At 30.6% G+C, this 27,905-nt stretch overlaps 5 protein-coding genes and 2 long non-coding RNA genes across 10 annotated transcripts; 4 read left to right on the forward strand and 3 right to left on the reverse strand.

Moving 5' to 3' along the window:
* The first annotated feature begins 2,682 nt into the window (after window positions 1-2,682).
* LOC117236001 (bumetanide-sensitive sodium-(potassium)-chloride cotransporter) lies at window positions 2,683-13,320 on the forward strand. The gene is made up of 17 exons (XM_033498564.1): window positions 2,683-2,949; window positions 8,987-9,146; window positions 9,220-9,315; window positions 9,455-9,646; window positions 9,713-9,889; window positions 10,047-10,186; window positions 10,414-10,713; window positions 10,797-11,022; window positions 11,111-11,232; window positions 11,299-11,434; window positions 11,506-11,717; window positions 11,793-12,034; window positions 12,113-12,258; window positions 12,351-12,675; window positions 12,757-12,908; window positions 12,981-13,089; window positions 13,179-13,320. The coding sequence occupies exons 1-17, from the start codon at window positions 2,683-2,685 to the stop codon at window positions 13,312-13,314; spliced, it is 3,138 nt and encodes a 1,045-aa protein (XP_033354455.1). The 3' UTR covers window positions 13,315-13,320.
* On the reverse strand, window positions 8,950-9,455 carry LOC117236007. The gene is made up of 2 exons (XR_004493765.1): window positions 9,338-9,455; window positions 8,950-9,150 (listed from the first exon to the last, which is right to left on the reverse strand). It is a non-coding gene; the product is annotated as an uncharacterized LOC117236007 (long non-coding RNA).
* A 2,035-nt stretch (window positions 13,321-15,355) lies between the features above and the next one.
* LOC117236004 (N(G),N(G)-dimethylarginine dimethylaminohydrolase 1) lies at window positions 15,356-18,520 on the reverse strand. 2 transcript variants are annotated; one of them, XM_033498569.1, is made up of 6 exons: window positions 18,153-18,520; window positions 17,723-17,825; window positions 17,551-17,648; window positions 16,808-16,864; window positions 15,917-16,012; window positions 15,356-15,821 (listed from the first exon to the last, which is right to left on the reverse strand). In XM_033498569.1, exons 1-6 carry the CDS (start codon window positions 18,408-18,410, stop codon window positions 15,567-15,569), a joined length of 867 nt encoding a protein of 288 aa, XP_033354460.1. In that variant the 5' UTR covers window positions 18,411-18,520; the 3' UTR covers window positions 15,356-15,566. The 2 variants fall into 2 exon arrangements, with proteins under 2 accessions (XP_033354460.1, XP_033354461.1); XM_033498570.1 differs by lacking the exon at window positions 16,808-16,864.
* LOC117236006 lies at window positions 16,532-18,265 on the forward strand. Its single transcript, XR_004493764.1, has 3 exons — window positions 16,532-16,884; window positions 17,559-17,685; window positions 18,162-18,265. It is a non-coding gene; the product is annotated as an uncharacterized LOC117236006 (long non-coding RNA).
* Window positions 18,521-18,802: 282 nt separating the features above from the next.
* LOC117236003 (fukutin-related protein) lies at window positions 18,803-21,119 on the forward strand. Its single transcript, XM_033498568.1, has 3 exons — window positions 18,803-19,422; window positions 19,512-19,769; window positions 19,955-21,119. The coding sequence occupies exons 1-3, from the start codon at window positions 18,955-18,957 to the stop codon at window positions 20,735-20,737; spliced, it is 1,509 nt and encodes a 502-aa protein (XP_033354459.1). The 5' UTR covers window positions 18,803-18,954; the 3' UTR covers window positions 20,738-21,119.
* A 1,294-nt stretch (window positions 21,120-22,413) lies between these two features.
* LOC117236002 (dynein intermediate chain 2, ciliary) lies at window positions 22,414-26,442 on the reverse strand. Of its 2 annotated transcripts, none has more exons than XM_033498567.1 (15): window positions 26,359-26,442; window positions 25,633-25,730; window positions 25,437-25,544; window positions 25,144-25,345; window positions 24,957-25,061; window positions 24,698-24,819; window positions 24,547-24,630; window positions 24,288-24,474; window positions 24,050-24,211; window positions 23,847-23,990; window positions 23,663-23,769; window positions 23,375-23,552; window positions 23,069-23,300; window positions 22,761-22,994; window positions 22,414-22,666 (listed from the first exon to the last, which is right to left on the reverse strand). In XM_033498567.1, exons 2-15 carry the CDS (start codon window positions 25,696-25,698, stop codon window positions 22,489-22,491), a joined length of 2,109 nt encoding a protein of 702 aa, XP_033354458.1. In that variant the 5' UTR covers window positions 25,699-25,730; window positions 26,359-26,442; the 3' UTR covers window positions 22,414-22,488. The 2 variants fall into 2 exon arrangements, with proteins under 2 accessions (XP_033354458.1, XP_033354456.1); XM_033498565.1 differs by lacking the exon at window positions 26,359-26,442 and adding an exon at window positions 25,902-26,135 and having other exon boundaries at window positions 22,489-22,666.
* Window positions 26,378-27,768, forward strand: LOC117236005. 2 transcript variants are annotated; one of them, XM_033498572.1, is made up of 6 exons: window positions 26,378-26,532; window positions 26,617-26,729; window positions 26,840-26,957; window positions 27,064-27,145; window positions 27,233-27,416; window positions 27,502-27,768. In XM_033498572.1, exons 3-6 carry the CDS (start codon window positions 26,889-26,891, stop codon window positions 27,713-27,715), a joined length of 549 nt encoding a protein of 182 aa, XP_033354463.1. In that variant the 5' UTR covers window positions 26,378-26,532; window positions 26,617-26,729; window positions 26,840-26,888; the 3' UTR covers window positions 27,716-27,768. The 2 variants fall into 2 exon arrangements, with proteins under 2 accessions (XP_033354463.1, XP_033354462.1); XM_033498571.1 differs by having other exon boundaries at window positions 26,385-26,532; window positions 27,230-27,416; window positions 27,502-27,764.
* The last annotated feature ends 137 nt before the right edge of the window (window positions 27,769-27,905 follow it).

Below are 27,905 nucleotides of genomic sequence, written 5' to 3' on the forward strand. Positions count from 1 at the left end.
GGGATTTTGAAATTTTCATGAACAGACTACGATCAATCGTGAAATAATTAAAGAATATCCGAAAACTTAAAAAAATGAAGAAAGAGAATCGATTCCTTTCTTTCTAAAAAGACCAATCGAGAGGCATGCTAGTGTTAATATGAATTAGTAAAACATGACATAATATATGTATACATATTTATAATAGAGAAGACAGAGAGTAGCTGCCCTTTTTTCTGATAAGCAGCGATATACCGACTTCTTATTATTTTTTGATATACAACGATAAACTTAAGAGAATATTAATCGTATTTAAAATAAAACATAGAGAAAATCATTTTACTCATACGTGAATCGACGACACAGTCGAAATATGAAAAAGTAGGTGGTCGTGAGAGTTACCAGGATATTTGCCACGGTCTCTTGCTTATCATGAACGTTTTTGTGAACATTATGTGAACCAGCGAAGTACGACTTCCGGTATTTCGCTCGAATTTCAAATTTTTCATTGAATAATCGAATTGAAATATATTAGATTCTTAATATTTATGTTAAGTCAATAGTCAAAATAGTGTAAACGAAATAAAAAAACTGTTCGATGATGAACGAAATGTAATCAAATGATATCGTATACTTGCATGAAAGAAGACCTTTTTCACTTGTTGATTAATCTGATATTTTCCTTGGCTTGTATAAAAATGTTGCAAGTTTACTTAAATTATGTTTTTAATTTATCATAATAATTTTCAAAGGGAAATAATAAACAATTTCTGAATGGGCCGTAATTCGAAACTATAGGTAATTATTATACTTAAATGAACAATAATTTCATATGTAAATTCAATGATATACGATCGTTTAACAGTTTCAGGTTAATATGTTACGCGATACTCCTGCGTTGCAGCTATTTTGAAATGATACGGACTGACGAGCTGTCGTTAAAAATGCAGTTTTGAACTTGCGTAAATTAGAATGATCTAGTTAGACGTTAATCAAGACCAATTTTTGCGGTAATTACTTGGTTTACTTTATGTACTTCGACTTACACCGAAATTTGTTCTTATAATAACAAGACAAAAGGTCTGTAAGAAAGTATGTAAACCGGAAGTCATCCAAAGCCGAAAGGCAGGGACTATGTTTAATAAATAATAACAAGACAAAAGGTCACATAAATTCTTTTTACAACTATTAATTCTCTTTACGATTCGATTCTATTCCGATTTTAAATCGAAGTTAAGTTAATTGTCAAGAGCGGAACATTAATTGACAACGAATAGAGTGCTTTTCCATTATTAGTATTACTTTTTCTAATTACCAATAGCATAGCTCATTTGCAATGGATAGGAACACTAATTTCCATTTTAATGAAATATTTATGGTAGTAAAATAACGAAGAAGCTGCTCATAAAGCGATTGAAATAGTTATACATTCGCTTATAAAACTTTTCCTCGAAGCGTTTAATTGTTCGTTTAAAGTACACCCAAACCATTAACCGTTAAGGATGCATTGCCAGCCTCCCATCTTTTTTAATCTTGTCATGAAATAAATTATAAAACGTTTATCAATTAATCGAGCACCGCCCAAGATCGTTTCACGGAACCAGCGTACCATACAGAAAGAATCTTTTCTCATTTTCCATTTTATTAATTTGAACTTCACAGATGTTGATAAATATTTTCCTTCTGTTCGTACATTAAAAAATAAAACAGTTAGTTTCTACTCCAATCAGAAAACTATCTTTTTACGGCGTTAGAAGAAACGATTAATTCAATAACTAGATCATTCATGCATTAACCCGTCGAGAGCTAGTAATTATGTACGGAGTGTTGTAAACAAGGGTAATTTCATAATTGACAAGCCTACGCGGCAGTTGTTAACTAATTGTAACTGGAGAACCAAGGGCATCGGGTATCGATCGTATTTAAGACAGACCGATTCAAAAAAATGTTGCGAATACGGATTTTCATCTAGCTTGTCCCGTATTAAAATCGAATACTCGTGAATAATTCCATATCTACAATGGCATTTGCAAATAATCTTTACGATCGTTGCTTTCGGTCAAGATCGTTGTAACTTCTCCCCCTTCGTTCTTTCAACGCCCTTTCCGGCTAATATTATTCAGAAATTGCAAATGCCAGTCGCATTTTTGTAAACAAGATCTCTCGGCGGTTACTTAAAGATCGATTAGAATTATCAAACCGCGAATGTTTATACATTTATAGAAAATTTGAAGATGCAAAAATTGTACACTTACAAAAAATTAAATTAGTTGACAAACCTATGAATCTGCCTAAACATCCGCAGTCTAGCTATTAGTCAGTTCCAACCTTTTTTTTTAATTATCAAACCACACGTATAATGCAAAATGAAAATAGATCTTCGTCTTTCCGATAAAGACAAAAGGAAGTTACGTTCCCCGTTATAAAACCTTCCAAGACTTGACTTACTCTTACAAAGACTCGAAGAATATTATCCGTAGTTAACGATTTACAAACTTGCATTCGTGAGCCAACTGTTAATAGAGAATTTTAATTCGAAGGTGAATCAGTAAAGGCGAAACGATCATACGTCCAGTTCACCAGCTTCCAGAAGACGTTGTCGAACCTGATTGTCGTCAGCTGCATCGTCAGCGGTGTAACGAACGAAAAGTAGAAGGATCACAGAGCCGAAAACAAGTAATCAAAGAGATATTGAAGGAGAAGATGGCTCACGAGAACGGCGTAAACGGCGATACCGATTCCGAAACGGTGGAATTGAATTCCCTGAGGAGAACCAGATTCCACGTAAATCGAGTAGACAGTCTGGAAGGTCGTGCCAGCCTTCTTGGCGAACAGGAAACGAGAAAGTCTCTTAGACACATGACGAGGGAGGCTCTCCCTAGACTGGATAATTATAGAAACATTATGAGTATTCAGGCTGCTCATAGACCGTCTTTGGACGAGCTTCACAATCCCACTCTGCTTAACAAGGTAAGGATGATGATACTTGACCATTAATAGGACCGCTATTACTTTGTTTTATAATGCGTCGGTAGTTGTGTTCATTATGATTACGACGATGTGTGATATTATGCACTTGGTATTCTCCTCGCTTGATTTCCAGCTCCAGACGTCTTTGAATCACCCAACACGTGCTTTTACGAGACAATTTTTCACTTCATTTTGATGTCATTTTGATAAACGAGCAAGTTTATTTTCGAGTCTCGTTATCGCGTTATTTATTGTTCTTTAAATCGTTGAATCGTATAATTGAATAGTAAACTCGTATAAAATTTGTTTATCGTTTAGAGAGAAGTTTCATAATTATTTCGTGGCTACTAGGGTGAGATCAATTTAATTTCAATTGAGGCGGTAGGTAGAATTTACGCTTTATGTATATGATTGATGTCGTTTTACATAACGTCGTTTGCATTATGTTTGCACGTCGCGAAATTGCAATTACAACAAACAATTAATCAACTTGCAGCTTATCGCTAACTCAGTCAGTGTGTCGGTACTTCGTTTACAGACTAAACATTAGACTTCAGCGACAAGGCAAATAGTTGTGAAAAAGCATAATCAATGAGACTCCACCCCGTGAAAAAATTATGTGGGTCACTTGAAAGTTGCCCTTTGCTATTTAAACGAGTGTCGAGCCTTAAGATCGAGTCAACGTTCGTTCGGAGAATTTTCGAACTATATGATATAGTATACATATACTACGAGAGTATTCGAACACTTATCGTAGAAAATTTTCATGAATATAATAACACTTTTTGAAGTTTCATTAGCATTGCAACGAAGTGATACGAATGTCACGATTATGCTGGAAGAATGTATACTAGTAAAGCTAATTTGGAAATGTATACACAAGTTGCGACGTATTTATCGCAAATATATGTTTGATAAAAAGATTGTTACGCGAAAGATGGTCTTATTAAGTGTCGAGGCTTATTGATATAATGGAGCATTGACTGTTTAAATAATTCTGTGATTTTAATATCTTGTAACTTTCATATACATTTACAGCATTCTTACAAACTATCTCGATCGTAACATAATCGTATGTAACATATACAAAATATTTTGTATAACAAATGTATGGTACAGTATATTTAGAATAAGTTTCTATACGTGTTGCCTTGTATAGTCGTCGCGTTTTCTCTATCTTCCTCGTTTGAAACAGCGGTACGTCGATGCATGTACGAACACATGTACGTCGGCTGACACGGTGTACATTGACATTCAAGCATTTCTTAACCGAGTTCGTCCCTTATCTACGACCCTCTCTCGTCAACTACTCCGGTCTAAAATTAACCAAGTATAGTAAACGTGGTCGTGCACGCATTCGCCAACGAACAATGCCTTACAGATTCGTTCATTCTTTCTTCATATATATGTTCATACGTCTGTTGCTTGTCGATGAGATAATAATTAAGCAGTTTTGTCAGATTGTAGGAAAAAGAAAAAGCATAGAGAAATAACTGGAAGAATTTTGCGAGACTACCACAACGGAAACGAAGGGAAATGAACAGTATTTTATCTTCGTTCGTACTCGCCACGCTGATTTATCAAAAGTCCATGTATATTGAATGTACGTCTGAATTTGTATTACTAGCTGCTGAATCGGTGTATTCTTTGTATCACATAGCGTTCCGTTTCCTGTTCGTGTTACTCGGAAATAGTAAGAGTCAATGAAAACGGCGCTATATTTAGGAGCTTGTTCGATTTGAATTTATTCTGTGTCGGAAAGCGATAACTTTTTTTTCGGTAATCGGTTTGTCGTTAGTTTCTTATGAATATTTTAGTATCTATACACAGTGTTTATCAAACTTAGCTAAATAAGCTTGTTATTTTATTCATTTTCTGAATGCCTTCTAATAAGTTACATAACTTACACGATTAAAGAAAACGATATTCATCTTGTTCTATTTACCGTGATTGACCTATTCCTTGTGATAACAAAGAGGCTTCGTTAAACGTTATTTTCTTAATCCTTCTTCCACTAAGAAACTGATTAGAACGTTTGTTTATTCACATCATAATGTTTCACTCTGTCAACTACAGTTGATGCAATAGTCCAACAATATTTTTACGTTCGATACATCTGTTAAAACAAAAATTTGTCATATCTAAATACCTTCTTCTGAAACACAATTTGTCGTTTGCTATTTATGCTTGGGTCAGTATCGAATTAGATGAATTTCAATGAACCTGATTTCATACTACACGTACCGAACAGCTAAGTAGGGAGTAAGATGTAAATATACCGTGTTTTAAGAAATAGTACTCCTAGAAAGGATAACTAAAACGACTAGTAGGGTTTCTTAATTGTATATCCCATTGTGTAAAAGTATTTAAAAATACAGGGATTAGAAGCGATTAACCCCTTTCTTGATTAACCCCAGCTGAAATCATATAACGACGGAACAGACGTTACATTTGTTCCCATCAAGTTTTCTCATTTCAAGTTGACAATAAATCCTCGCCATTAATCATAATAGAACAGTTTCGAGCCAGCAGAACTTTTTCACTAAGTCTCATGGTATGTTTAGCTAAATATAAGCTCCGCTAAACTGACTACTACGACGAAATATGATATGTCCGGCATAACCGTAGAATCGTAACGACTTAAATCCATCATCTAGATTGCCCCTGACACGGGGTTAACTATAATTCAACCTAAATAAATTTCGGATACAATCGAGTTCTCTCGATCGCCTCGATGCGTATAATCAGATCGATTGAGATGAGTCGGTACGGCCAAACTTATTCGATTAGCAACCACGTTCCTCAGGTAATTCGAGGAAGTTGGTTGAAAGAGAAAGGAGAGGACACGGAGCGTCTTGTACAGTACGTGACGAAACGAAAACTTTCCAAACGGATCAAAGGAGAAAAGGGAAGAGCTAGAGGGCTAGAGAACGACACAGAGTTAGAGAAAGCACACTGTGTGGCATACATTAGATGGATGGTCATTTTTTGACAATGTTAACAGGTGAAAACGCACGTGCGTAGTTTATCGATCGCGCATTTGGATGTAGAAATCATTTCCCGACGCGCTCTCCTTTCTTGTTAATTAAAATAATGAAAAGTGAGGAGAAAATATTCCATTTCCGTCTCTTTATTTAGTCTACGTTACTTGCAATATTTTAACAATTAGCTGCGTTACCCTTAGTAAATTTTCAACGTACGTTTATAATGCTTCCGCTTTTTGTTTTGCTTACAGAGCCATTCGCTGCTGCTGTTAAGTTTATTATCAATATCCATTTTTGAAAATTTGAAAGTAATCCACGAACCTAAACAAGCTTCACTTTGAAAGATTAAAAAGTCAACATTGATTAGCGATGCGTCTTTTATGAGGTTTTTAATTAAAAGATCAAGAAGGATCGGCAAATATTAGTAAACGCGTATGAGCAATTTTTATTTTTAGGGGCGTATCGATTCATGTGAAGTTAAACGAATTCTTGAATCGTAATCTTTCGAATCGACAGAACTAATTAGCAACGCGTCTTTCAGCAGGATGAAAGTCGACTATGTTTTTGTCGTTGTCTGCGATTCCTATGGAAAACGAGCACGATCGAGCGCTATTTTCGAGATCGTTGTCCATTTCGTTGGAATTAATTAGCAGAGACTTACTTCCGCGAGGATCGATTATATGGCCCTTGCCATGAAATCTTAGAAATCGCGTGCAGAAACGCAGCAACCTTCGCGGATCGTAGAATGTTAAAATAGGAACCCCCACGTTCGGCTGAACAATTAAAGCATCACTTGAAGTAATCGTAAATGCCACGAGACTGTCTCATCCACAACGCAATGCTCGACAAATCGTACCGTCTTTTTGAGAAATTAACATCTTTGTACAAGCACAATAGAATTTTGTCTTACCATGAGGCACCATTTACTTTGATCATTTTATCACGCGTTTGTATCGATGCGGTTATCTGTTTCTCTTCGTCTGCTTCGTCGTACCAAGACCATACAAAAGTCGTTGAACGAATTTGGTATCAATGCATGTACTCGTTCTTATTACTTCATCGTATCAGTCGACCGCAACGTGCAAAAGGTCAACGATAAACGATTCAATTTTATTTGACTAGATCGATTACAGAGTAATAAATATGTAGATTGAACGACTGACGACGGTGAAAAGGAACGAATAGAGAAGAAAATTGAAATATCACTTGTAAATCCAAATTGTGTGGCACACATGAATTAATAATAGCATCTGTAGGACCAGTAAAACGCGTGCTCCGAATACATTACGAGTCGAGAGATAAGCGTTCGTTATTATTTGACTATTATACCACGTATCGTACGGACGTGTCGGTTTGAAAGAGTGTGTATGTGGCCAGTAGGCGAGAAGCGTGTTCTTTTCCTCGTCGATTTTTTCTTTCGATGCAACGCGCTCGTAATTCACTTATGCGCGTCGTAAGTACTTACGTGCATGATCTGCAACGATGAACAGACGACTCATCTTTGGACAGGCTGCTTTTTCTCTCCAAGTATATCTTCATAATGTACTGGTTCCGAGAAGAGAAGGATCAGGTTGGTGCCTCTCGTTGTAACATTTCAAGGTACAATAATTGTAGTAAGAGGATCGCTCGAGAAATTTTCTCTCGTTAAGTTAAACAATTTGTGGCATTGAGAAACACGACACGTTTTTACGAGGCGATGAAATTGTTGAAAGTTAAGTTCAAGTTCTACACTTATATTTGGACTGCGTTATCGAGATTGAAATATCGAATGATTGAGAATCTGAAAATATTATTTGACAGTTCATAAGCTTCTTGTCAGGGTAGCTTCATTTATTTGATCGATTCGAGGAACATTCTCGTCACGTTACGAAGGGTAAGTCGACGCAAGATTGGCTCCGTGCAGATGCTTAAGAATAATTTTACAATTATACCGAACTTCAAGGCACGATATTCGAGGATATAACGGGAAATAATGGGATGAAATAATCGTCTCTCTAAGAGTTAGACGCTAGTTGAAGCGTCTTGCTAGTTGAAACGTAGAAAAATATCTTTGAACCGCGGATATTCGTGCTTGCTATTTATTCTTCGAATAAATTTTTGGCGTATTAACGATAGAAAAGAATCATCGTATTAGCTGGTGCAAATTGAAATAAGCTGCTATAAAAAGCATTTAGGTAATTCATAATACCTAAATGTTTCAGTTTCGTATCGAAAATCCTTGATTTCTCTATTCGTCGTAAATATCATGTTATTACAGAGGGTGTAATTCAATTAGTGTTTACATAGTAGCTTGTTTCTAAGGCTTCTACAATCGTTTGTTTGATCAGATCCATACGTATTTAGAGAGACGAAAGTTCCTTCAGCTTTGTTTGATTCTCATGTAAATACTCTGAAGAGTTCGCATCGACACTACTTCGTTCTATAAATTCCACTTTTCAGCTTTCATTGATTTAGATTTCCATTGTTTTAATTTCGATTATTGTGTTTATTCTGTTACGCCTGGGATTTACAGCGTAGATATTGTCAATATCATTATCAATGTTATTTTTCATCCATTACGAGTAAAATATATTTTTGCTTATTGATAATATTCTAAATTTCTAAAAAGTATTTCTAAAAAGTATCTGAACATTGGGCGACGCGTGTAATGTATGGCATGTGAGGCATTGTTACGTAAATCGTTAGTCTTCATTGGTTGACTGGCGACCCTTCCTCTAGACGAATCACCTTCAATGCCGATAACCACCTCTAAATCTCAATTTACGCGTAACACTCACATAGAGAGATCTACGAATCTCTCGATAAATTCTGCAGTTTCTTTCCATAAATACTTGTTTGTTCCAATGGACCTGGAAACTGAAACAATCTTATTCGTCATCCAAGAAAATCTACCAGTCATCGACCAGTATGTAGGACGATGATTTAACTTGAACTTGAATGAAGTAGATAATTGATTGTAATACATCGATGTTGTATTTCTATTCGGGCTTAAGCTAGATTGAACGATATCATTAAGTCGCTTTAAAATTATGCTTATTGCTTTAATGTCGTAGGACCCAGGCTCGCATATATTACAAATAGCACAGGTGAAATCATCGATTTCCGGTATAAAATTCGGATGGATTCAAGGAGTCTTATTGAGATGTCTTCTGAATATTTGGGGGGTGATGCTCTTTCTACGACTCTCTTGGGTCGTAGCACAAGCTGGCATAGGTAACTATGAAAAAAAAAAAAAAAGAAAATGTATCTTATAGATTTCATGCGATTTTCCTTCTGTTCCCTTTAGGGGAAGCTATTTTATTGATTTCAATAACGACAGCTGTAACCACAATAACATCTTTATCGATGTCGGCGATTAGCACAAATGGGCTCATTAAAGGAGGTAAATACCAACGAATACGTACCTGTTATATACTATCGATTCGAACAATGATTGGAAAAAATGTGTCTACGTCGGTCGACACGTTTTGCTTTCTTTATTGTCTCTGATGTCAGATGATAAGATTAATTACTTGCCGCAGGTGGCACGTATTACATGATTTCCAGATCACTGGGACCCGAATTCGGAGGTTCTATAGGACTTATATTTTCTTTGGCGAATGCTGTCGCTTGCTCCATGTACGTTGTTGGATTCTGTGAAAGTATGGTTGACTGTTTAAAAGCGAATGGGATTTGTATCGTTGATTGCGACAATACAGACATCAGAATTATAGGTCGGTATAAAAGGCCATGTACATGATTTTTTTGGACAGAATTTCTTATGGTTCCCTTCCGTACAGGTTGTATCACGATAGTTCTGTTGCTGTTGATCGTTATGTTCGGTTTGGAATGGGAGGCGAAGGCTCAGATTGGTTTGCTGATTATTTTGCTCTTAGCTATCGCAGATTTCATGATTGGCACCATCATTGGACCTAAAAACGATCAGGAACGGGCCAAAGGATTTATAGGATACAACGGTAATACATACGGTTACTGCTGATAATATCATTTGTTCAAGAGATAGTAACTAAATTATGAATTAAATAACGATGAATAATCAACATATGTTGCAGATAAAATATTTAAGGTTTTTACAATAGTTTAATTCATATCCTATTTTCTATATGTCCACAGCTGATCTATTTAAAGAGAACTTTTATTCGGACTACAGATACAGCGAAGGGATGGAACACAACTTTTTTTCAGTTTTGGCTATTTTCTTTCCTGCGGCTACGGGTATCCTGGCAGGTGCGAATATATCCGGTGATTTGAAGGTGATTTAGCCCTTTCGTCTATAGGGAATATCTTTTAACATTTTGATTGCTAAGAAGTTTCATTGATATTACATTATATTGTTATTTTATACATTACATGTTATAATTACATTATATTAAATCTTAGCATTTAACTCGTCGTGTATCTTAATGTTGCATACATCTGTAGTATTAGCAACAAATATATGTCTATTATAGTCCATACAGAGAATTTGTATTTTTGATAGGATCCACAAACAGCTATTCCTAAAGGAACACTGTTGGCTATTCTTTTAACAACTATATCTTACCTCTTTATGGCGCTTATGGTGGGCGGCACAGTTATGCGAGACGCGTCTGGTGATATTAATGACTTGTGGAACATTTTCAATAGTTCATATACTGCCTTATCGAGTTTGAATGCGACTAATGAAACAACTGAGTCCCCAATTGCTGCCTTAAATACTAGCGAAATAGTATGGAGCATGTATGGCACAAAATTTAATTGTACAGGACATTGTCTTTATGGTAGTCATAATAGTTTTCAGGTATTTCTTCTAACAGTTAGCAATCAAAGGAATGCGAATGAATATTTAATTTTCATATTGACTATTTCATACGATTGTTTTAGGCGATTGAATTGGTTTCTGTATTTGGACCATTTATTTATGCTGGATGCTTTGCAGCTACTTTATCAAGTGCCTTAGCATCACTAGTTTCTGCACCTAAAGTATTTCAGGCACTTTGTCTTGATAAATTGTATCCTGGAATAGAGTGGTTTAGTGGTGACAAAGACAAAGAGCCAATTCGTGGTTACTTTCTTACATTTATAATTGCTGTTGGTTTCATTTTAATCGGTTAGAGTTATACTATCTTGTTCTAGATAAATAATGACATTATTCACCGATGTTAATTGTTTCTAATAAAAAATTTCATTTATTGTAGGAGAATTGAATGCCATAGCTCCGTTGATCTCAAATTTCTTTTTGGCTGCCTATACTCTTGTTAACTTTAGCACGTTTCATGCTTCATTGGCTAAACCAATCGGTTGGAGACCAACGTTTAAGGTACAATTTGCATTAAATTATTTTTCTAACAAGAGATTATTAGTCGCAAAATAAATTTTATTCCAGTATTATAACATGTGGCTAAGTCTTGCTGGTGCTATTCTCTGTGTTTCTGTGATGTTCTTGATCTCATGGTGGACAGCGCTAATCACGTTATTCGTAGTTTTAGCACTTTATTTAGTAGTCTCGTACAGAAAACCAGGTAATATTTTACAAATTAAGTATTTTTTATGTTGTAATGACAACGTTAATAATCTAAAAATGATTTCGTAGATGTTAATTGGGGTTCTACGACACAAGCTCAGACGTATAATAACGCCTTAAACGCTGTTCAGCAGTTAGATAGAGTTGAAGAACACGTTAAAAACTACAGACCTCAACTGCTAGTACTCAGTGGTACTCCAAGTACAAGATCAGCGCTCATTGACTTTGCACATTATATTACTAAAAATAATAGCTTATTTATTTGTGGGCATATTATCGAGGTACAGTATTTTTCGGTAAGAAGTGATACACATCTTTTATGTAATGTTTAATACATTTAAATTTCCATACTTTAGTCACCAATTTCATATAAGACGCGCAATTCCATGACCGTGAACTGTACTTCGTGGTTTAGAGCGAATAAAATTAAGGCATTTTATTCCATGGTGGATGGTGCAAATTTTCAAGACGGCACTACTTCTCTTTTGCAAGCCGCTGGTTTGGGAAAGATGAGGCCCAATATTTTGTTAATGGGCTACAAACAAGACTGGGCGACTTGTCCTCGAGAAAATTTGAATATGTACTTTAATGTAATGCAGTAAGTATTTTCATATAATTAAATATAATAATTAAATGAAATCAAAATTTCACGAAAATTTTATATATATATATATAGCAAAGCTTTGGACATGCATATAGCAGTAGCACTTCTTCGAATAAGCGAGGGTTTAGATTGTAGCACGGTTGTAGGAGATGCTGAAGAAGAAAAGAAAAATGCGCAAACAATTCCAGGAAATCAAAGCTTTTCCCAACTTAGCCAAGGTTTGTGGAATATCTGAAAAGCTTGTTTTCATAAACACTGAATTTTTGTTATAATCCTTATCGTGCCTTTAAACTAATAGTTATTCTTACAGCTAGTAGTACGTCAGATATTTCTATTCCTGGGAGTCCAGCTCCAAGAAGGTCCAAACTAATTAACGAATATCCTAATCCAACTGCGCAAGGTCAACGCGAGAATCAACAGAATTTTCTACCGGTAGCAAAAGATATTAGTACCGTAACAAAATTTCAACGTAAGCAAAAGAAGGGTACGATAGATGTATGGTGGTTGTACGATGATGGTGGTTTAACCCTTCTGCTACCCTATATAATCAGTACAAGACGTAATTGGTCTAATAGTAAGTTAAGAGTTTTCGCTCTTGCAAATAAAAACTCAGAGCTCGAATATGAGCAAAGAAAGTAAGTATATAATATGTATTTCTACGAGCAAAAAAGAAAGTTAAAACAAATTTATTAATATTATTATTGCTTTATCATTAGTATGGCAAGTCTTTTATCGAAATTCAGGATAGATTACTCTGCCTTAAACGTGATACCAGATATTTCAAAACCAGCTCAGGATACTACCAAAAATTTCTTTAATACACTAATAGCAAATTTTCAAGAAACGGAAAATACAAAAACAGACGATGGTAGTATTATGTTAATTACACGCGTATTTTGATAAAATTCTAAAAAATTCCTAAAAATCGATTTATTTTCAGATATCATTAAAGAGTCTGAATTAACCGCTATGAATGAGAAAACAAATCGGCATTTACGTTTAAGAGAATTATTACTTGAAAATTCAATGGAAGCTAATTTAGTAGTTATGTAAGTACTTGTATAAACAAAATTACACTTTTACCGCCATGTTTTCGATTCACTGAAATTATTTTTGTATTATTTTATTCTCCTTTCAGGACATTGCCAATGCCTCGAAAGGGTGCTGTATCAGCACCTCTTTATATGGCTTGGCTTGAAACTTTAACACGCGACATGCCACCATTTTTGCTTGTTCGAGGCAATCATACATCCGTCTTAACTTTTTATTCTTAATAAGGGAAAACAAATAACAATACTTGTGCATTGTGACGTTAATAACTATCAAAGTTAATTGAAGTATTTTATCAATGACTTAAACATTATAGATGCACATACGAATTAATTGATTAAAATGAAAAGTGGAACTGCCGCGGAATATAGATAACAGTAAGAGGCCTTTATAATGAGAGCGACACATGTTTGAATGAGTTAGTATTCAGGTGTGTTTAGCAAGGATTAACCCCTGAATATATACAACGAATGCAGCAAGACTGTATTATTTGTTAAAAACACGTTCGCTACGATAACTGTTCCTGAATTTCGAAATGTTTTCCATCCACCAATTGTAAAAAGAAATAACTGCATCCTCATAAATATTTAAAATAAATGACGTTATCACATACTGTAAATTGTACAATCACCAATAACATGTTTTACATATTTAAGTACAATTATTCAAAATTTCGATAATATATAAAGATATTATAGTTAATTAATTTATTTAGAGAACTATTGACAATCGTTAAATAAAATATTTTGAATAATTATAGGCAAATATGAAATATGAAATATAGGCAAATATTAAGATAAAAATTTGAGAAAAAATACTATTCCTAGGTGTAGCACTATAATTGAAATTGGTATCTATTTATATCAAAGTATAAAACCATGTATAAAATTTTAAAATTAAATTACATTGCAGGTACTATACTGAGTCACTCATAATAAAGTATTGCAAATGTTTTGTGAGAACGTTTTTTAAATACGTAAATCTCTTATTTTATTAATGGATCTAGTAATAAATACATTTACATTCCTCCATTCACTTAGGTAGGGAATCAATTAATCAAAACTAGACTATAACGTCTAGCATATATTTTTTATTTTGTTTACAACTTCGTAGCCTTATACACTTTGGAAAATTTTTTGAGAAATATACAGAATGACACTAAACCTAATATTATAACGTGTAAAATATTCGTTGTGAAATTATTTTCAATTTACAAAATTTATATAATTGCAATAAAAAAGAATAAGAAAAGTTGCAAAAACGAAAGAAAAGTTTGGATTAATATGAAAACATTCATATTAAAGTATATAAAAATATAACAAACTGATTTTAATATTGTCATGATTTTAAGAAATATCAAGAAATTATATTATAGTACCACAAATCGTATTGATACTCTACAGTTGTAAATTTGCCAAAACGGTTTAAGCTTGCTGCAATATATATTGTGTATATATGAAATTTGTTCTTATACAGAAATTTTACTTCTCCTTTTGCTCAGTAGACTCTTAACCATGTAACTTTGCTATAATGTGAATCAGCATGTTAACTCTTAACTATCAGTGCTTTTATATATCATTAACTCTGTAGTATATAATTGAATTATAGAAGAACTCTATTTGAATAGGTGAACATTAAGTGAACACTTTTAATAGACTAGTAGCAAATGCATTCAAAGGTATTAGAATACTGATGATTGATGATTCTAATAACTGATTTTTAATAATATAACACAAAATATCAAAAGACGAAGACATAGATTGGTATTAGGTTTTTTATTTTTATTTTATGATTTTGTTCTTTTTGTGCTTAATTAAAAATTCATTTTGATTTACTTGTATAATCTATAGATCAATTTTTTTTTATATTTTTGGTCTTTATAAAAAAGAAATTTTGTGCAATATAATTAAATTACTATAATATTTTGATATTAAATTTATTGTATGTAAAAGTTCATCATATATTATTAAAATATAAAATATAATAACTAAAAAACAATCATAAAATAGGTTTGAAATCACGAAAATATAAAAAATATGTATTTATAAATGCTGTCATAATAAAATTGAAACGTATCAAAAAAAGATAAATATTATATAAATGGCAAGATAGAAATTATGACTTCATGTGATATAAAACTACAAATTAGGTAAATAAAGTCTCAATATATTATCTCTACTGTAAATACGTTAAAATCAAATATATTAATCTTCTTAATTATAAAATCTCTTTTATATTAAGATAATCTTTTTATAAAATAATTACAAAATAATCTTTCTGTTCATTAAAGTAGTTATTAGAGTTTTGGAGTGACGTACGTGCTACGTCAATATTATAGTTTTTTGCACAGCATTTCGGTAATATTTCCTATTAGAAATATTTAAATTCTTGATTTTATGGTTCACATCAATATATGATCCTAGCAATTTAACACGTTTGCTAGGTTGTCATAGATTTCTGGTCTTCATTCCATAGCTTAAATACTGCGAATATGTCTGGGTCTACGCACCAGTAAACAACAAGAAGTTAAACCGGAACTAACCTTCGCTAATTCAGACATACGTAAGGATCTGGTTGGAAACTCAATTTTTTCTGCAAAAACTTTACTTGATTGTGGAATCTCATCTTCTGATCTATGAATTAGAGTTCCATTAACATAAAGTACATTCGCTGCAGCATCTTCAGGCACAGTTAATGTTTGGTAACTATAAGTTGCTTCCCTCTCAATTCTCTGCATTATAAACAATATATTATGTAAAAGATGGGCAAATTGAAAAGATATAGACAAATGTAAAAAGTAATGATATTTGAATTACAAATAAATACCTTCAAGACTTCTTGAGATTCTTTTCCAGCACCTACACAAATAATATCAGGGCCAGCCATTGTAACTAAACCTTTAAGACGCTTGGATTCAGCAACCTATAAACAATAATTAAATAAAAATATAAGTATTTTCAATCTCAAACAATACATGAATTGTAATCATGAATGTAATAATGATAAAATTATTAACCTTTTTTTTATATTCATGATATTTATATTATTTCAGATATAACTTAGGTTAGAACAAAATAGATACATATTTAGATAATTTAAGCATCATTTTCATCAGCTAGCTTTTATAATAAACACAATGCATAAAATAGAAAATGAAAAATGAATACATATATGTAAGTCCTCTGTAGCATTGCATAAGAAAAATAACCAAGTAAAATTGATGGAATTACTATTTTTGATTTATGAGTTTAATACGCATAATAAGAGTAGCAAATAATGTATCTTCAATCAATTATTAAAATTTTATAATTATAGAAATTAAAATATACTTTTTAACAAAAATATTTTTGTATATTCTACATACATTTTTTTATATATACTTATAAAATTGATTGAAGTTGCACAATATGAAGTTCTGCAATATGATAAATTTATGCAAAAAAGATACAAACATTAATCACATGCAAGAGTGAAATATGATCTTGTGTATCAGTGTATGTATGTGTTTCATGTGCATAATTACACCAAGCCATAACTTACATACTATGTATATAAAACTCCATTTCTGAAAGCATTCTGTTTTAAATCTGTAATGGGTAATTGTAAAAAGTATATTCACAAACAAATTTGTTGGAACCGTGCAAAATTGTGTTTCTAAATCGTGAAATCTTTTTTCAATATAATATGCAAAAGAGAGTCAGTCTAATACACCCAAACCTGAATTGGGGCTGAGGTAAGACTCTCCACTATCACCTCTTCACCACCATCACCCACCTTAAATGAATACCAGAATGGTAAGTTGTTTGATCTTAACCTTTTGTTGTGATCAATCATATTTTATAACCTATATGTGTAAGTGTGTGTGGTCTCACGCGCATTTTGTTATGTATTATATAAGTAGTATGTTTTAAACGAGTTTTCTTAATATAAGTAGTAATATTTTTTAGTTTAATATTTACTAACAAAACTATTTGGTAATTCATATGCAACTAATAATATAGACTATAATTATTAATTTAATATATGGATATAAAATCCAAAGTACAATTACCCATATAATATATTATTACATGACTTCATTAAACTAACTTTCAAGATATAATAAAGACTACATGATATAGATACTAATAATACAAAAGTATATTTCTAAAACAATCACAATACACATATATGTTTTAATTTCTTTATAACACATGATACTCATTGATGACACAGATTATATAATGAAATAAAAATGTTGATAAATATCAAATAAAATCCAATTATGCAAACAACATCAATTCCTTCTTACTTCAAGAGATATTTAACAAAATAATTCATGCATTATTTTACACTTTTAGAGTAAATATAGATTTATATAAAATAGAGGACTGAAATGTTAGTGTAATATATATTAAAAAGCAGATGACTATATAAATTATATTAAATACTACTAACATAACTTTTAATAATTAACCAACCTTAATAGGTACACATGGATATTCTGGGAATGCTGCTGCAACTGCTCTTGCACCTGCTTCATTAGTATAATGAGACAATCCAACAAAAAATTCACGACCTATAATAATCAGTTACTTCTGTTTAATAATTTGGTTGTAAGTTCATTAACTTAATATTAAAAACAAAACTTACCAGTAAATAAAACATCTCCTCCATCTAGACGAGCATTTTTGTCAGCTATTTCTATAAGTGGAATTTCCAATTCCTTCTTTAAAACAGCTCTAATTGTCTCAATCTGGAATTAGATCATCATCATTTTAGTTATTCACATACTGGAAACATTACAGAATAATAATGTTAATACATGTAACACTGTAATGAAGTTATATTCTTTTTATGCGAATATGCACGAAATAATTGTTCAATTCATATTTTTAATTTAATGTTATAATGTGATATACAATATAGTATATTGATATATACTTAAAATGATATTTAATGATTTAGCTTTTCTCTTAAATAATACAATAGCATAATAGACTGAAATTTCATTATTTATATAAAATAACAATAATATAATTAGAAACTATTTATTAATTACTATACGATTTTATAAATATACCTCTTTTAGGCGCGATGGTTCATTGGGCCGTGCTATAAGTGCAATACCATTGCACACAACTGCGATATCTTCGACAAAAACACAGAGCGGTGAATTTTCATCCGGTGGCATTTCAACAACGTCGATGTCGAGTTCTCGTAGAAGCTGAGCAAGTGCCAAATGTTGAGTTCTAGCTTCGTCTAATGTGACCTCGCCTCTTGTACGAAGCGAAAGAGGAATTCTACATAGAACTGCATGAGTATAGCGATGGAGAGGCATGGTACTTCGATAGAAAGGCTTCCGTATCAAAGTTTATCTGAACTTTATTACTTCTCGTTTACGTAAATTATAATACAATGATCACAGAACTAGTTCTACGTTCCTACCAATTTCATTGGAACGCCGATTGCAACAAATGTAGACTTTGACGTTTATGTAAAAACAACAGCAAGACAGTATTCTAAACATTTACATTTGTAATGTCACCAGATCGTAGCGTAATTTTGAATTTTTTAAATGTTGGATTAAAACTTTCGTTTTTTATTACGGAAAATTAGTTAAAAATATTAAAATCTTACAATAATACAATAAATATTTATTAAATGATGATGTAATATAAATAGTATTTCAATTCATTTCAATTGTTATATTTTTATGTTGCATCCGGAAAATAATAGATTGGCAATGCTGAGTAGAAGTGAATTGAAACATGCAGAGGTACTGTGATTTGTCAAACATTTAAACGTAATTTGGAGGTGTGATAATATAAGGATGAAGTAAAAAAAATTTGATCTACGATGATATCACAAAATATGTGATAATTATGCGTTTTAAGTTTGTAAGAACGTTATTAGTGCTTGCACTACTAGCTAATATTATTGTGTGGCACAGAATATGGAGGTTATTTTCAACGCAAAACACTTTGCGATTGTTGACACCAACTACCGTCGTAACACCTGATCCTCCGCAAAAACTTCATCGGCGATTAGCTCGATTAGTAACTGTGGTTATACGACAATTTGAAACTTTTGAAAATGATGTAACTTCCACTGTAGAGTCTGTGTTAAGTCTTTTTCCTACTATACCAATTTTAATAGTAAGCAATGAATTACCATATCCTCCACTGGAATTGGACTTTGCAAATGAAAGCATGCAAAATGTTAAACTAATAAATTTGCAACCGGAATTTAATAAATCTTACGATGAAAGAAATCCACTATTTTATATACGTACAAAATACGTTTTATTTTTACCTGATGGTAGTAGGCTTTCTACCAAGCGAAGCATGGAAGTAAGAAATACGTTATATATAACATTATTACTTTATTGTAAGGCAATAATTTGCTTTTTTTTAATTGTCTTATATCAAATATTTTTCAGGAGACTGTATCACAATCTACAAAATTAGGTGCTATAGGTATACCAGTAGGAACCGTAACCTTAAATTGTGTCAATATAGATTTAAAAGTAAAAGAATGGAGTCTGAAGTTCTCGTACACAATGGGCACTGAATGTGATGGAATAAATGGAAAACATGCTACTATGCTTGAGACAAAATTATTACGAAAATTAACTGATCCTTTCTTACTACCTTTTACGGATGCATTATATATTCAAACAACTGCATTAGGTGTAAAGGTTTGTAATTTATATTTAATTTTTAACAAAGAAAAGGTTTTTATTTGTATATTTGAAGGTTTTACTTATTATTCCTTTGTTTAAGTTTATGATTCAAATACTATGATCCACGATGTTTAATGTATAAAAATATATTAATAATAAGCAAAATTTATTCAAGTAAATAATTTATTACATGTTGCCAGATTCATATGTTGTCAAATTATCATTTCAACGAAGGAAAATCATCATATAAAGGTACGCAATTCTTATGGAAGGTACAACAGTTACATCAAGATCGTGAACGAACTATGTTTGAAAAATTGGGAATTAAGAAGGTTACAAGAGCTTCCGATTCTATAGAATGGTATGGCTGTTCTAGAGAAAGTAGTAGATGTTTTGGACCAGTCATAAATGGTATTCCATCTTATCTTTATCAAAATCGGTTTACTCCACCTTGCTGCATCTCAGGATTGAGAAAAGTTGCTCATCATGTGTTTGATAAATTAGAAGAAGTTGGTATCAGATATTGGTTAGAAAGTGGATCTTTACTTGGTGCTATGAGAAATGGTGATATTTTACCATGGGATCATGAAGTACAAATAGGAGTAAATCGTGATGATCTTGAGAGATCATCATGGTTAATTCAAGCCATGGATAAACCTGTTGTTGACAATCATGGTTTTGTCTGGAAAAAGGCAATAGAAGGTGAATTTTTTAAAGTACAGTATTCAAAGGTAAACCATTTAACTGTAAACATACTTCCATTTTATGCAAAAAATGGGTCTATGCTTAGAGATGCATGGTTTTTAAACAATAAAGATTTTCCAGAGCAATTTCTTCATCCAATGTCAAGTATCGAATTTGCTGGCAGACAAGTGCCATGCCCAAATAATATTAGGGATTTTTTAGAATTAAAATATTTCAGGGGTGTGATAGAAAATCCAGAACTCCCTGGTAAAATTTCTTTTCAAGGGTTTCTTCATTAAAAGTTAATCTTGTAGTAAGTCATATATGAAATTGGGAAAGAAATTTTTCCAAAATACATAATTTAAATTATGTAATCTATAATTATCTCATCTACAAATATATTTAGGCTTTACAATCTTTTTCCATAATTTTAATCATCCGAATTAGTATATCCTCTGAAAAAATTGTATTGGGAATACATTATAGCATTTTCGAATGAGAAATATTATTTTCCGATATTGTATAAGGTTACGCGATTTTATGCTAGAATAAGAATTATTACTAATTTGGCTAGAAATTTAGTATGAGAACAAAGAGAAGGTTCTATAAAATGTCCTTAAAAATGTAGATGTTATATATTTTCTAACATTTATAATAAATATATAGGTACTTAAATTTTAATTGTATTTAAATAATTGCGTATTGGAGATAAAAAAATTTTCTTTTTTTTGTTTCATTAATAATAAATTATCATGACATCAAGTTCCTAAGAAAGATTCAGATTGTTTTGAATGTAATATAGTAATGAAACTTGTTGGTTAGATAATTATAAAATATGTTTTTTTTTGTAAAAGAAATATAGTTTATAAGTTGATATTATGATTTTAATTTCTTGCATATGCATTGTCAGTATTAATTATAGTATTAAATATTTCATTTCGATTTCGTTTTATACAACAAATAGATGTGCCAAAGATATAAAAATTATTCAGTTTAATGAATAATATACTTTTTATATTTTTAACTGTATTTATAATCAATATTTTTGTATGTTATTTAGTATTTTTATATATTATTTTAAAATTATTTCTATTTAATATTATATGTTCCTAAATTGTTTTATATAAATGTTAATATTTTTTCATATACATCATTTTTTTTTCGAAAAAATAATTTGTTCAATAACATTTAATTTGATATAACAACTTATATATAAATATTTCTTTGATATTAAAAAGGTAATTAAAGATAACAGACACTGTGATAGCCAGTGCTTAATACATTTGAAATATCAGAAAATAAGATTTGTGTAATAATAATGCTTGTATTAAGTTTATAGGAAATTGTGCATACTGTTGAATTAAAACTTACTGAATTAAAACACTTTTTAAAACCATTAATCAAATTTTTCTTTGTAAGGATATTACAAAGTAATTTCATTTGGACCACATTTTCTTATAATATTAGCTATTATTAAATACGTAACTCGATATTTACATTGATATTTTCTTAATTATTATCCTTTTTTAATACTTATTAAATTTCATATACAAATTTAGGTAACAACAAATATTATTATATGTATATAATTAATGTAAACTATTTCTGAAATCACTAACTTATTCTTTAAAAGTATTTAAAGACTTATTATGAAACTATGTGGTACTGTTATATATGGAATTGCAAAAACATTAATAATTCTGTTTACAAAGGAATGTATTAAAGTAGTTTCATAATCGTTAATAATTCGCTTCTAGTCTAGAAGACATGTTATAGTAATTATATAGATAAGTTTAAATTTGTAAATCATTCTAAATTTAGTGCCAATTTCTTCATATAAAGACATAGATATTAATATGTATTTTCTGTTATAGCAAATGTTAATAAAGTGTTGATGTTTACAAAAAATTAGAGAATATTATAATTTTTTATTATAGTATTATACAATAGTGATGATTATCATTATTATCTGCAATATATAATTTTTATATCTAAACAGATTTTATTTTAAAAATGCACATGCAAATATATTTGTGATTAAAAGTATGGCTTAGATTTCTACCCTTATATCTTTTGGTGGTGGTAAAATAGCTGGTTCACGTACAAAACTTAATAATCTTTCTAATTTCATAATTTCTAATTCTCTATCTGTCAAATGAAGTTGCCTCTTAGTTGGTTTTACTTTTAATCTAAGGTTTGGTGACAATTTCAATGTATTTATGGTACCTCTGTTGACGAGACATGAAAATGGAATTGTATTATAACATTATTCATTAAACATACAATTATATTATTGAATAAAACTATAAAATAATTACATACTTATCATCGCCCACTATAATGAATGGTAATTTATTGTTAAATGCAAGTCTAGTTAGTTTATATTTTTTTCTGCTAACAACTGGTTGACTACATATTGGTCGATATTTATTTACATTCAAATCAAATACTGTAACTTTCCCATCATTTGAAACACAAGCTAATACTGTTGAACTATATGGTGCCCATTGAACATCTCCAATGGGAACGCCAAGATCAAACATAAATAAGGGTTCCCTAAAACAGTGCATACTTAACAGATAAGAAAAAATTAAGAATTTAAGAAAACTATGAATGTAATTGAAACTTACATCCTATCATCTTCCCATATTTTTATTCTCCAATCACCAGAACAACTTGCAAATATACTGGAATTGAATTTATTAAATACTATCCGGTAGACTGGCATATTGTGTGCTTCATTATAAGTTCTCATATAAACACTACTATATGCTGTATTGCACTTATAAATTGTTCCTTCTTCTGTTCCTACCAAGAATACATTTTGATCTGCAGGGTGAAATGCTAGACATGTTCCACAACCTAGTAAATTTTATTAATATTTATTGGAGCTTGTTAATCTTAGAAATTATATTAATGGTATAAAATATTCTTACCCTTAAGTGTAATTATAGTACCATCTGGTCCAGGTATTGGTGGTCTGTCCAGAAAAAGGGTCATCACAGTTGTCAAACCAAGATTATTTTCACTTAATATCCAGTAGTTTACTTTTCCATCAATGCTAACACTGTAGAATGCTAAATTACCTTCTTCCGTGTCTGGTGCCCAATGTACCTTGAACATTATATATCATAAATATTGTATTAATGATAAATACATTTTGAAATAATTAACACAGTGATGTTGTTAGGCATTTTAGATATTTTTATTTGTAATCAACAAACCTCCCACACAATACCTCCATGTTTTTGAACAACATCATTGCTTCTATATTGAGGGACTGTAGGTGGCAACATAATATTATAAACAGCAACAGCACCATCCATAGTACCTTTATCATTAAAAAAGACAGTATTATAGTAATGATATTATAATGAAAATGTACTATATAATATTTGTTTTTATTACCAATAACTAAAAGATGTGGATGTTGTTCACTGAAGTCTAAACACATTACGGGAGATTCTGTTGGACAGATCCACTCTGGATATGATGGATTTTTTAAACTAAATAAGCATACTGTTCCATCTATTATCGAATTACTAAATGACACTGAAATATTTTGTATATAAGCATTTGTATATAACCGAATTTTTATATTTTTTACTAACTTGTCCCATATGAAACTGCAAATAAATCATAATATCTACTATTGAAGCATAAATCTGTAACATCATGTTTCTTGGTTTTTTCATAATGAAATTTCCATAAAGGTAGTAATGAACCTTCTCCAACTTTAAATTCATCACTTGGATCATCCCAATATCTGTAATCTAATAATATTTATATTAAATATTTCTCTAAATAAAGTATAAATTTTTTGGGGAGTCACTGAATTAAAATATTAACCTTGTGCTATTTCATCAAAAATATTTTGATTTACCATTCGTTCCAATGTTTTTGCAGCTTGTAACATTCTAGATGTTAATGCTGTGGATTCAGTTTGAGCTTTTTTCTTCATATCCTCCTTCTTCAGTTGTAGAAATGGAATTCTTCTTTCTCTTTCTCTTTCACGTTGTTGTTGAGCAAAATCTTCCTAAGATATATATTCATTCATCTTTCTAATTCATATAATTCTGAATGATTTAATTCAAAATAAAATACATACCTGATATTCATCAAAAATTGTCCATTGAAAAACATGGGTATTAAATGTCTCTGTTGGAGGTGGTATTGTTTGGGTACTCATTTCCTATAAATTAATATAAAAATAATTAAATAGATCTTAGTCTATAAAATCTAAACTGTTCTATACTTACTCGCATAGGATTGGTATAAGTTAAAGCAGCTCTTTCACAAAAGTTAAATTGATTTGGTATTTTTTTTGGTTTTACTCTTTCTTCTTCATGATCATCTTCATGGTCAGGTTCAGGTTCATGTTCTTCACGATTTTCAGTATTTTTTCAAAATTTTGAATTTTGAACACAGAAATTTTTTAATTATTTTTCACTTTTATCAAAAATAAATATTTGAAGAGATTTTTGTAACTTTCTCTATTATTATAATTAATCATCTTACCTTCTTGCTCTTCAACATCTACTCCTTCTTCTTCATCTTCTTCCTCTTCTTCTTCTCTTTCTTCCTCATCATCATGTAATATGGCTTCTTCAAAAGGAGTATCCACTACAATGATATATTTAAATGTTACCTAATAAAATATTAAATTAATTGTAAAATTCTTATATTTGTATTTATGGAATTTTACCAACAAGTCCTCCTGCCAATTGTATTCTAGCTTCTTCAGAATCTTTATGCAATAGTGATCCAGGAACACTTAGAACAGTTATTAAATGTGGTGGAGGAGGTAATAATATGAAACTTTTTAATTTCCATGACCACTCAACTAAAGAATCTGGAACTCTTGTGTTATGTATAGTCAGAACTCTTGCAATCTCTTCTTGTAATTCCTAAAGTTTTATTTTTTGAATTAGTTACAAACTTTCTTAGAAACTCGTAGTTGGAATGTATGATGTTTCAATAATGAAAAGGTGCACATACTGCATCTGTTAATACTAGTTGATCTTCTGGTTTTAAGAAAACTCTTCCTCGTAACCAATCCATATCACCACCACCTAGATCCACACGGCTCTTCAAGAAGCTTATATGCTAAACATAAATAAGAAAATAGTTATTAATTCTTTATTAAATGAGTCTGAAATTGTATTAAATTAAATAAAATGTGTGAAATACTAACTCTTGCTGGTTCTTTTGATACTTCTGCCACTTTAGAAAGTGTTCTCTTTACTAGTGATGGACGCATGATTCTTGGATTAGAACTTACTTAGTATCCAACTACATAGAGAAATATTGCAAATTAGTGTTTATGTTTATTATTATATAAAAGTTATTATTTTCTCTCTCTATGTATATTTTTATTCTTAATTTTTTAATTTCTCGTTTTCTTTCTAACAATAACGTAATTTTAATATTATATTATTGAATAATATTTATTCAAACTCTTACAATTTAAAATAATAATATTAAAATTTTTCAGTTTATGAAAAGATATGGAATTTCGTTTGTATATTTGTATTAACTAAATTGGCTTTTGTACTAGATGAATAGAAAACTGTTCTACTATAGTAAACATATATTAAAAAACTAAATAAAAACTAAACTGAAGTTCTTTATATCTCTTATTTTTCTCAATAAATACATAGAAATAAGTTTTGGTTTCCTAGGAAACTTGTTATACTATCATAACATTTAAATATTATCTGTTTTAAGTTAATAATTCTGTCATACAATATAATAATTTATTTAAGTTACGCCAGGATACAAATTTTAAAGCTCTACAAATTTAAATATTCGGTGGTTTATATATTAAAAATTTTAAATTATATTATAGTGCTGAATATATGCATAAATAAAGGAATATAATATACTGTGCTCAAATATATTTAATTGTAAATTTATATACATTTAGATAGAGGTAAAGTATACATTTAAACATATAAGATTATCTTTTAAATAAGGGCAATATTTTTAACATATTGTGTGTGGTTATATAGAGAAAGAAAATCAATAATGGAGCATACCATGATAATGTAAGCATGCTTCCTACTAGATAAGTCAGAATAGCTTGCAAATACTTGTGAGTAACAATTTTCAGATTATCTTTCATTAAGCATGGTTTTACATAGAATGTGCATTACATGTAAATTGTATTATATTTCAGAATAAATTATTATTTTTTAAGTACTTGTTCAAAGTACTTGTATATAAAAGATGACAGTACATAAATTAAAGGTGGAATGTGTGCATTGTTATTGAATATTTAAGTGACAAGAGGTATTATTTTATTAGTTATTTTAAAAAATGTTGTTATATTTATACATGTGATTATGTGTATGAAAATTTTGTGTAATTGGAAATTTAAAAATGTCTTACCTTGATTTCAGATGAATTGAGAGATTTAATCTTTAGTTTACAATACATTTTTATTTTGTGATGGAAGATAGTGGGATTGACAGTGATCCAAAAACCACTAGTCATACAGAAGATGAAAGACTTTTCTTGGTAAATATATGATCCATAATATTATCCATTTTATAAATTAAAATTAAAATAAGTAAATAGAGATAATAATGAAAGAGACACGTTGCTTTATTTCTTTTTATTTTAGGGAAGCGATAGCAGTTGTAGCAGCAATCAGACACAGACATCACAGCATAATTCTACTACTAAACAATTGCAAAGAAAGCTTGGTATTGAATTGTTAATTGTTGTTTTATAAATTACAAATATCACAATATTTACAATTTCCTTTATATGTTATCTGTTTTGGGCAGAAGCACGAATTGAACAAGCTAAACGTATTCAGCGTAATTCAGATTATGTGAAGTTGCCAAAATATGATAAGGGATGCGGGAGTGGTAGTAGTGCTGCTGGTCTGATTTCTATTCAAAGACTTCCTGTACCAAATAAGAATAAAGAACATCTTCCTCTTGTTGAATATTGGCATAGTGATAGTGAAAGGTAGTTAATAATATATATATTATATATGTAGTAATTCTTAGTATAGTAAATGTAGTATAGTTATGTATCTTTATATATTTTTTAGTGAAGGAGAAATGACTCTTTTTCCAACAACTAAATCGAAAGATTCCTCCAAGCATAAGCAAGATCTAACTGATACATTTAGCATTGAAGAAATGAGTGAAGAAAGTGAAGATTCTTTAAATTTAGGACCTGCACAACCATCTCCGGAGCTCAAATTTATGAAATCTTATAGATGTACTGGTGATTGCTTTCATTGTCAGTGCCACATATTATAATTCATTGTTATGTACATATATCTTGAATATGTTACAGATTATTTTTTATGCATTATTAAATATTAATTTAATCTCTCAAAGTTTTATGTAATTATGTAATATGAAAGATTTTATATATATATCGAAAGAAAACTAAATATATCAAATATTTATAAGTTAGATCTATTAAAATGTATAATTGTCTCAATAT

The sequence above is a fragment of the Bombus vosnesenskii genome, unplaced genomic scaffold (assembly GCF_011952255.1).
Source record: "Bombus vosnesenskii isolate JDL3184/JDL3185 unplaced genomic scaffold, Bvos_JDL3184-5_v1.1 scf7180000013339, whole genome shotgun sequence".
In the NCBI taxonomy this organism is placed as follows: Eukaryota; Metazoa; Arthropoda; class Insecta; order Hymenoptera; family Apidae; genus Bombus; species Bombus vosnesenskii.